Source organism: Durio zibethinus, chromosome 18 (assembly GCF_047325235.1).
Source record: "Durio zibethinus cultivar Kanyao isolate XHJ-2024 chromosome 18, ASM4732523v1, whole genome shotgun sequence".
Lineage (NCBI taxonomy): Eukaryota > Viridiplantae > Streptophyta > Magnoliopsida > Malvales > Malvaceae > Durio > Durio zibethinus.
In genome coordinates, this window is record NC_143179.1 from 6161402 (window position 1) to 6171808 (window position 10407).

The following is a 10407-nucleotide window of genomic DNA, read 5'->3' on the forward strand; positions in this document are numbered from 1 at the left end:
TATTTATGTACGATTGGTCACTTAAAGAATTTATCTTTTTAAGAAACACCTAAGTTTGAGGGTCCTTAAAATAATATGTATAAGTCTACTAATTAGAACAAAGTTTGAGAATACGATTACGTGTGAAGAAGTTTGTAGCACCCTCACAACGCTTATTGAAAAATGGTATCAGCTTAATTTTGTGTTATTTAATAAGCCTTAAAAATTTACTAAGTAATTAATTATTGAAAATTATTCTCAATTGACTCTAATACTTTTAACAAAAAATTGATAAGATTCCATCACTTCAAAAATATGCAATGAGACTACTGTTTCACTTGCAGAGGCTCTATCGTCGGATTATTTAACATTAAAAAAAATTCAAAAAGGAACAAAAATAAAATGAAAAAAAAAAAGATTTAGCTTTAGATATAAATCTTTTTCTCTTCAAAAGCTCATTGCTTTTGTACAATAAAAATTGATACTTTCAACTTTTCCTCAAAATATTTTTTTTCTAAAAATTTATTTTCAAGAAAAATTGATATTTTTAACTTTTCCTAAAAAATATTTTTTAGAAAAGATTCAGCTTTAGATATAAATCTTTTTCTTTTCAAAAGCTCATTGCTTTTGTACAATAAAAATTGATACTTTCAAAATTTTCTAAAAATGTTTTTTTTTCTAAAAATTTATTTTCAAGAAAAATTGATATTTTTAACTTTTCCTCAAAAATATTTTTTTGAAAACTTATTTTCAAGGAAAATTGATACTTTCAACTTTTCTTCAAAAATATTTTTTGAAATTTTATTTAAAGAAAACCATTTATAAAAAAATAAAATAAAAAATACTAAATAATTTTAATCTAATAAATAATAATAATAATAATAATAATAATAAATATATATATAAATATAAAAAAAACCTTTAGAATGGCTCAGCTCGGTTGAAAAACGACTCGGCTCAAGATAGAAAAAGCAGCTCGGAGACACGAGTCGGGGATTTCGGCTCGGCTCAGCTCGACTCCAAGGGTCTACTAGCACTCAGGTTAATGCGGGTTGATGCTCCGGTCGGGTCGCCTGATTTTAAAATGCGAGGATCCTTTGAGAATAGTAACATCAAAACGACGTCGTTTTCAGTAAGTATAAAAGGCTCTAACCTCTGTTTTTTTCGTAGACTACTTTTTTTCTTTTCTCTCCTCTCCCTGTTTTTCTTCTCTTTCTCTTTAAAGAAATCAAGAACTCCAGTTGAATCTCGTCGGATTCTAGAAAATATTATCGAAATCTGAGTTTTTCGTCGAAAGTTCAATAGAAAGTTGATCGATTTTTGAAAATAGTACGTTAAAAACTGAGTAGCTGACCGAAAAATTCAACCGGTGCAAAAAAGTCAACGAAAAATTCAACGAAAAATTCAAATTTCGTCGAAAAATTCACTGGAATTTAAAAATTTTCCAAAAATTTCTAGAAAAAATTCGTCTAAAATTCTTCAAAATTTCTAAAAAACTCCTAAAATTGCTTATGATCCTTCTGAATGCCCATTTTTCCTTCTCTTTCTGCTCTCTCTCTGTGTTTTTGTGTTCTGTTCTTTGTGATTTGTGGATCTATTTATAGGAATTGATCAGAAGAGTTTCTAATCAATCCCAACTCTATCTTGGATTGAGATTCAATCTTTAAATCCAATCAAGACTCTGATTGAGTCCCAAATTCAAGATAGAATTTTAACTTTTTTTATCTTAATCCTAGCCGCAAATCAATCAAAGAAAAAAAGATAAAAAAATATATATATGGATAGATAAATAATTAAAAATGTATATATTAATATATGGATAGATAAATAATTAAAAAAATATATATTAATAGATAAATAATAAAAAATATATATTAATAAATAATAAAAACATATATATATATATTAATAGATAAATAAGAAAAAGATTAATAGATAAAAAAATATATTTATAAATAGATAAAAATAAAAATAAAAATAAACAAATGGGCTCACCCATTTGGATCAGGTCCAATTGATCCGGATTTAGATCAAATTAGGTGTCTATAACATGTATCATTGAAAAAAAAAAGTAAAAACAATATTTATTCTAGTAATTCTTATTGGTAAATAAATAGAACTTATTAAATTTGAAGCTTGACTTGTAGAATTTTCCATCATGCAAAACTTTCCAACCAAATATTGAATTGGTATTACAAAATAATATTATTTTGATAATCATTAACTAAATTGGTTTTAGGAATATTAACTATTATAATTTTAAAGATGTATGTGAATGAAATTAGTTGAGTTGATAAAGATTAAATATTTTTAATTTTGATATTTATTATTAATAATTTTTTTTAATGGATAATCTGTAAATTTTCGTTAAAGTTAACCATATCTCTTGATACTTAAATAGGATAATCTTCTCTCACATAAACTTTTTTTTATAAAAAATCCATTTTTTATATGTATAATTCTATTTTGATGAATAAAATATGAATTATTGGTAAAAGGAAAAAAAAAAAAGTAGTATGGTCTCTTATTTTATTAATTGGATTGGATAGTTATTTTATTTTTCATTAATGGAACCAATATTATCTATGAGTGCTAATCTTATTGATTATTGCTTCAGTACATATATTTCTTTCCTCTTAGCTTCAGCAACTTGACCAAGAAACATACTATATTTTAAAATTATCAGGGAAGATCTTCCAAAAGGTCAACATTCAATGATCTGCAAAAGAAGGGTTTTCAAAACCAAATGAAAAAATGCAAGGGAAAGTTCCCCCAAGGGCCAAGGCCAGTAATAGGGAGCTACAGTCCAGATGGCACAGACATTGCAAATGAGGATCAAGATGAGCTAGGAACGTTGCAGTCTACATGAGATCCCATTGCAGCAATTTTTGGCCTATCATTGGCGATCAAAATCCTCTTCATCTATCGACAACAATCATTTGTGTGTCCCCTTCAAGCATCTCAACCACTTGTGCCATGCTAGGCCTTGGTTTCGCCCGCTCTTGTATGCACCACAAAGCAACATGAGTAAGTCTTCTTCACTTTCCTGCTTCAGCTAGACTGTGATCAAGAGCTTCTATTATTTTTCCTTCTTTTAGTTTGTCCCTCACAATTTTAGGAAAGTACTGCCATTTTCAATCACAGTGGCGTTTCTTTGGCCCCCAGTCATCTCCATAAGAACTATTTCATAGCTATAGAGATCAGATTTCTCTGAAACTCATTGCTCCAAGAGCCATTGTTGTAATGACCCTGCTCTCATCTCTTCCCGTCAACTATGAAAGACCAAAATGTACGAAAATTGCTCTATAATTCTCATCAAGATGTATATTTTCTCGCTTGACATCAAGGTGTAATATCCTTGACCAGCAATCATGATGTAGGTATGAAAGCTTCGATGATAAGTGAGCAACGATGATAAATATGATGAGGCGGGTGACTATTGTAACAGCTGTTATATTTGCTTTCTTGTCCTCCATTAGAGCTTCATCATCGTCTTCAAGTAGATAGGGAGGCAAACCAAAAGATTCTTGATCATCTGGCTTTCATTTATTCCACATGTTGAGAAACCATTAATTGTTAAGCTTTTTCGAGAGGAAGTAGCATTCATTTGAATATTTAATTCTAAAGATTAAAAACTGTTTTCCATCTTTTGGATCAGCCAAATGTTGACGCAGGGGGGTTCATGCCTTTATCTTTTAAGCATCCGATAACTCTAGAATTCAAATGGAACAGAATAGTGCCAGTGCCGGATACGGTGGAGGGTGATAGATCAATGACATGATGAAGAATAAGCCATATATCTGAGGTTGGAAAATATCATGATTTTGAGATGTCATTTTGATGAATTAACTAATCCATTTTGATGAACATTTAACACTTAGAAATAAAAAGGGGCCAAAAGCTCCTAAAACTACCATATACTATCCAACAACGATAAGTCATCAAAACAGAATTGCTGCAGGCTTCAGGTATCATTAAAATGACATCAAAGTTAAACATGTTCAATTTCAATGTAATAGAGAAGGGTTAGATTAGATAATAATGGATGAATATGCCCAATTGATCACCTCAAACTGCCATAGTTTAACATTCAACTGCCATAGAATTAGCAGCTGCTCTACTTCTACTGAAATCTCCAAGCAACTGGGAATAAGCTAAGGAAATTGGAAAACATTTGGGTTTTACAACTTTTTTTTTTAGTTACTCTCAAAATCGTCATGAGTTTCACATTAAGCAAGCCGCAAACATGGTTTTTGACGAGATGTAGTGGTCCGCATGAAAGAGGCTTATGAGAAACACGCAGAATCCTACATTTTTCTTGGTGGAACTATCCAAAAAAGGATACGATGTTGAACGTTTGATTTTTGCCATGGAAGTGACAAATGTCTCCCTATATCAACAAGTTGGACCAAGTTTTCTCAGCTTAAACTTTACAATTTGTTTATCCACGTCATGTTGTATCTATTTTATATCAAATAGATATAAAATATTAAAAATATTATTATAATCCATGTAAATATATCAAATATGAACATTAAAACTATTATTATAATTCATGTCGACAGTGTAAACATGAAATACATTATTTTATTTTTATCAAATTCATATATTTTTTTTATAAAAATTTTAAATTATATTATTTTTATTTTTTTATATTATCTTATCACATTTAAAATTACTAAATCTAATCCATGTGCTTCATTTCTTTCTTTTCTTTTCTTTTTCTAATAATTTAATCAACAAAAAATTAATGGAGATTTTGTCATTAACCAAATTCATATGAAGATTTGTACTACACTGCAATTCTTACCCAGTGTTATAGAAATTCCAAAACGTAAACAAAGAGTATTTGTTTGCAATCTTATAATCCAGCCAAAAAATGTCTTTGCCATTAAAAGAAAACACATCAATCCAACGGTCATTACAGAGCTACAGCGGTAAATCAAAATGGGCCCCACTTTTGGCACTTCGCAAGCTGATGACGTGGCATCCTGTTTTATCACTACAATAATTATATTTTTTTGGAGCCAAAACCCCAGCGCTTTTGACGACGTTGCCCTAATAAAGAACATTCTCTGTTTCTCGCCGTGTAGATCAACTTGAGTTTACAGTGCTCAGCGAGAGAGGGGGATGGGGAGCCGTGCAAACGGCGTCGTAAGCAGCAGCAGCAGTGGAACTGTGGATAAAGGAGTTGATTTTGCGAACTACTTCTGCACTTATGCTTTTCTTTACCACCAGAAAGAGATGCTCTGTGATCGAGTCCGCATGGACGCTTATTACAGTGCTGTTTTTCAGAACAAACATCATTTCAAAGGAAAGGTAACCTCCTTTCGTGTTCTTTTCTCTTTTTATTGAATACCCTTTTGTTCAAATGCCACTCAGTAACTTAAAGCATAGAACTTGAACCTAAATGTGACAAAAAAAGAAACCCTTTTCTTTTTGGGTATTAATTATTAGTTTATTTGTTCTAGTGAGTTGGTGTAACATATAATGAAAGGGAATGCAATTGGGTGTTATTGTTTTTTGTTTGAAAGGTCTAAAATTTAATCTCTTTTTTTTCTTTTCAAGCTTTGCTATCATATTTGTTGCAGTGTATGTCGAACTGAGATAACCTGTAAGCATTATAGACTTGGAAAGCAATGAAAATGAAGAATTGGAGACAGGGGTGCTTAGTTTTCTTATTGATTATATTATTTGGGTTGTTTCTGTAACTATGTTAAATACTGATAGGAAACTAATTTGGTGAGTCCTTGTGAAGACTGTGTTGGATGTAGGAACAGGAAGTGGCATTCTTGCCATCTGGTCTGCCCAGGCTGGTGCAAGGAAGGTCTATGCTGTTGAAGCAACTAAGATGTCAGAGCATGCCCTGTCTCTTGTTAAGGCAAATCATCTTCAAGACATTGTTGAAGTAATTGAGGGCTCTATGGAGGAGGTCGTCTTGCCAGAGAAAGGTTGGCATCTAGATTGTTTTAGTGAGTGTTTTGAGACTTTTTCCTCTGATCATAGATTTTGTTTAATGGACAGTTGATGTGATTATCTCTGAGTGGATGGGTTACTTTCTCCTGCGTGAGTCTATGTTTGACTCGGTGATATGTGCTCGTGATCGTTGGCTGAAGCCAACTGGAGTCATGTAAGTAATGAACTGTTTAGAAGTTTGCTTCACCTGTTTATCATTTTTTTTTAATCTTTTTGGATGCCTCGTGTTTTATTAATTATCTTTTTTGTTTATTTTTATGAGCTTAACTTTTTGTTTATCTCGTGCCTATGTGAAATGTGCACTGTTTCTTAAGCAACTTCCTATGCAATTTAGGTGACTCTGCCATCCAAAACTGTCTTGTTGGCTGGTCGATCCTACACCACTGTGATAATAACCCACCTAAAAGCTTCAATCCCTGGATTCTTTTAATGGATAGTGTTAATAATGAGCATGAGTATGTGCATGCCTTTTCTTTTCTGTTCTTTTTGTAAAGGTGATATTGTTGATGTAAAGCTTATGTTGGTACTTTCGTACATTTGAGAGTACTCTGAGATTCTTTGATCGAAAAGAAAATTGAAAGAATGAGTGATATGGCCTTATTTGAGGCACTCTTAAGTGCAAGAAGGTGACTACCAGTTCAGTGGTTGTTGTGGTGGGATAAACCCTTAGACCTTATGGCTTGTGGAAAGATGGGTTATTGACAAAGTAAAAACTTAGGGATGTCAGCTTGAACTAGATGAAAATGCTTGCACGTAGGCCTTAGCTAAATACCAAGGGCAGGTGTGGGTGGGTATCTTGTCAATAAAAAAAAAAAGAATAAATAAGATATAGATGTGATTTAATTTAAGTTGACTCTAGTAGGACCTATGCATATCTGCTGAGATACATGTACTTTACTGTTTTCTCTGTCATATAATATCAATATTTTTTTTGAGCAGCAACTTGTAATAGTTCTTAATATCTTGAGCATTCTTTACATATTTTGCAAACTCAAATTCTGACAAAAAATTTTAATTTCTCAGGTATCCTAGCCATGCACGCATGTGGGTGGCACCTATCCGATCTGGATTGGTGGATCAACAGAAAAATGATTATGAAGGAACAATGGATGATTGGTATGGATTTTTGGAAGATACTAAGAATTACTATGGTGTTGATATTAGTGTTTTGACAAGACCTTTCTCAGAAGAGCAGGAAAAATATTATCTGCAGGTGACTTTTAAAATTTTGTTATGCCTTGCTGCCCTTGATTATTGTTACTTTTCAGTTTGTTGGCTAGACAATATTTTACTTTTTTTCTGCTGCTTAAAAATAAATGCAGTTGATTCTTGGTAAACTATTCCCTTTTTTCTTAAAAAATAACAAGGAGAAGAAGAGAGAAAAAGCAGAAAAAGAAAGACCTTTCCACTCTTAGGTGTTGTAGCACTGTTTTGATGTCTTTAGGTGAGGGTTTGTCTGGCAGATCCATTTATTAGATGTTCTATGCAATTAATTCCTTTTACTAGCTACTCAAGGCTATTGTTGTCGCTATTATCTCAAAGAACTGAGAAGGTTGTTCACTCGTTTCTCAATTTATCCCCCAATTTGTCCTTTGAATAATGTTTGGTTTGGTTCTTTTTCCTATTCATTTTTTTTTAAATAAAAATTCTACTAATTTGTTTAGACATCATTGTGGAGCAACCTTCATCCACATCAAGTTATTGGGACAGCTGCTGTTATAAAGGAGATTGATTGTAGAACTGCTACCGTAAATGACATCCTTCAAGTAAGATCAACTTTTTCATCAGCCATCAACGTGGAGCGCACTTGTCTCTGCGGATTTGCAGGATGGTTTGATGTCCATTTCCGAGTAGGTTTAGCATCAGCATTCCTTATTATTCTGGACCAATAGGATGAAGAGGCACAATGTCTAGTAGATAACTCTTGTTCTTATTTTGTACTACAGGGAAGAGTGGAGGATCCAGCTCTGCAAGAAATTGAGTTAACAACTGCTCCGAGTTCAATTAATGGCACCCATTGGGGACAACAAGTATGAATTACTGGAACCCACCCACATATTTCGGCTATCAGTAAGCAGTGGCTAAAACATTTAAGAATAATTTTAAAATAGTGCAATGGAATTTCAGTTCTAGAAAGCCTGATCAAGCAATTTGTTACTTGCCTTTCTGTCCGAATTTCATGCTAGTTTTGCTTAATGACAGATGAATTGATATTTATCCATGTATTAGGAGTTAGTGCTTGTTTCGATAGGAGGCTTTGGTCTGACTATGTTGCATATTGAGATGTTTTTGGAATTTTAGTTTTTTGAGCATTCATGCGTCTTTGCTTCTTCAGTTTCCTGATATTTTTATCACTTTTGTTATTGGACAGGTTTTTCTCTTGCATCCTCCTGTTCATGTTGATGAAGGTAGCAATCTTAATGTTTCTTTCTCCATGAACCGTTCTAAGGAAAACCATAGATTAATGGAAGTTGAGTTTGATGTCAATATCGGCCAACCTTCTGGCAAAATGCTTCCACCAATTAATAAGAAGTTCTACATAGAGTGAATACAGCAACAAATTGCCAATTTTCTGGATTTCAATGCTATCTAAGGTGTCCAACTACTTGATGATTCTATAATTACAAACTTGGTTATTACCCTTATCAGGCTGTCATCACATTCCTTTTACTTTTCCCATTATAAACATGAGTTGTGTGGGCTTTTGCTCTTGCCAGTTATCCCTGTTTGGTTCTTCCTTTCTTATAATAACAACATGCTCCTATGCATGAAAGAACTTTTGTAGTGAATGGATTGCCTTCTGTTTGTTCTAGATGCACTGGTTATTAGAAAGCTACTAAATGTAGTGAACTTGTAAACTTATTGAGGCAAACTTTAAGAAGGACTTGGATTCTCTTGATGGTTTTTTGAAACCATGAACTACAAGTGGATATTTTGTTACCAAAATCTGTCTGGTTGCTTCACTAGAAGTAAAAATGAAAATGTAAAAGAAAAAAATATAATGAGGTTAGTTGCTCATAGCTCTACAACGAACATTCCACTGCTGTTTTATGGTTTATCCTGTGAATATCCTGAGCATTGGAGTTTATTCTAGAAGTTTCCCATCTTGGTTGTTCTCACGCAAAACTAATGCTTGTTTGTCTCATTTTTTTCCTGCTCAAATCTGTAATTTGATTTCTTTGTCTATATGAATATTGATATAATTTTGTACATTTCCCCTCATTTACTGTTTTCCCCTAATTTCATTGTAACACACCTCTCTAACAATGATTTTTTTTTTGGTCATTTTTTTTCATGTTTGCATGCAAGGGCATGACTTTTTGTATGTTTGGTACTGCTGACTATATGATTCTCAGAATTCCCACCTATAAATATCATTGGCACTTTGATATATCTTTTTGCTGCTCGATTATTTCATTGAGTGGCCCTGTTGCATTTTTAAGCCTTTTTAGTGTAAGTCACCACTCTCAAAGTTAGTCTTTTTGTCACGGGTCGAGACTTAAGCTCCGAATCCGTGTGGCTCCGGGATCCGGGCATTTATCCTTCCGGCGTCCTAGATCAGCCTTCTGTCACGGTTCACACCCTTGTGAGGTATTGTCCGTTTTGGCTTCCTTGGCCTCACGGTTTTGTCCTACAAAAGGCGTCTCACAAGGCGGAGATGGTGTGAACCTTTTTATACCCCAGTGACTTTCTTAGTATGTTCGATGTGAGATTCAGGACTCCCTCTTAGGTCCGTAACATTCTCTCGCATCCAACCTCGTGACGTCTTCGTCACGGAGGCTAGTCACCTTGCTTATCTTTTTCGAGGTGCTTGACGTGGATCGAACGGTTTAGGGCTAGCTCTGATACCACTTGTCACGGGTCGAGACTTAAGCTCCGCACCCGTGCGGCTCCGGGATCCGGGCATTCACTTTTCCGACATTCCGGATCAGCCTTCTTGCCACGATTCACACCCTTGTGAGGTATTGTTCGCTCTGGTCCCCCTGATCTCAGGGTTTTGTCTTACAAAAAGCGTCTCACAAGACAGAGATGATGTGAACCTTTTTATATCCCAGTGATCTTTTTATTATGTTTGATGTGGGATTCATGACTCCCTCTTAGGTTCGTGACACTTTCTCGGTTGTAATCTTAAAGCTTCTTTTTTAGGATGCTTGTCTACAATGTTTTTAGGCGGAAGAGATGTTCATACAGTGTTGAAAAGGTCATTCAGTTTTTTTCTTTTTATGGATGCTTGAGGTACAAAAAGATGATTTATTTTCCCTTAAATTCTCAATTTCTCATCTCTGTAGTCTAAGAATGGTATATGAGATATAGTGTTTGGGATTGCCGTGGTTACATGAATCCTCTAAGCGAAGTTTTGGATTTAATGATGAAATTTTAGCCCTGATAATTTGTACAATGGTAAAGTTACCTGATGCTGAGCACATTGATTACCAAAGAGAGCTTGCTTAC

At 33.7% G+C, this 10407-nt stretch overlaps 1 protein-coding gene across 2 annotated transcripts; it reads left to right on the forward strand.

The window, feature by feature from the left end:
• Positions 1-5016: 5016 nt before the first annotated feature.
• On the forward strand, positions 5017-8744 carry LOC111299062 (protein arginine N-methyltransferase PRMT10-like). 2 transcript variants are annotated; one of them, XM_022893996.2, is made up of 7 exons: positions 5017-5298; positions 5738-5930; positions 6004-6109; positions 6979-7168; positions 7620-7805; positions 7902-8025; positions 8327-8744. In XM_022893996.2, the coding sequence occupies exons 1-6, from the start codon at positions 5110-5112 to the stop codon at positions 7989-7991; spliced, it is 954 nt and encodes a 317-aa protein (XP_022749731.1). In that variant the 5' UTR covers positions 5017-5109; the 3' UTR covers positions 7992-8025; positions 8327-8744. The 2 variants fall into 2 exon arrangements, with proteins under 2 accessions (XP_022749731.1, XP_022749728.1); XM_022893993.2 differs by having other exon boundaries at positions 7902-7985.
• The last annotated feature ends 1663 nt before the right edge of the window (positions 8745-10407 follow it).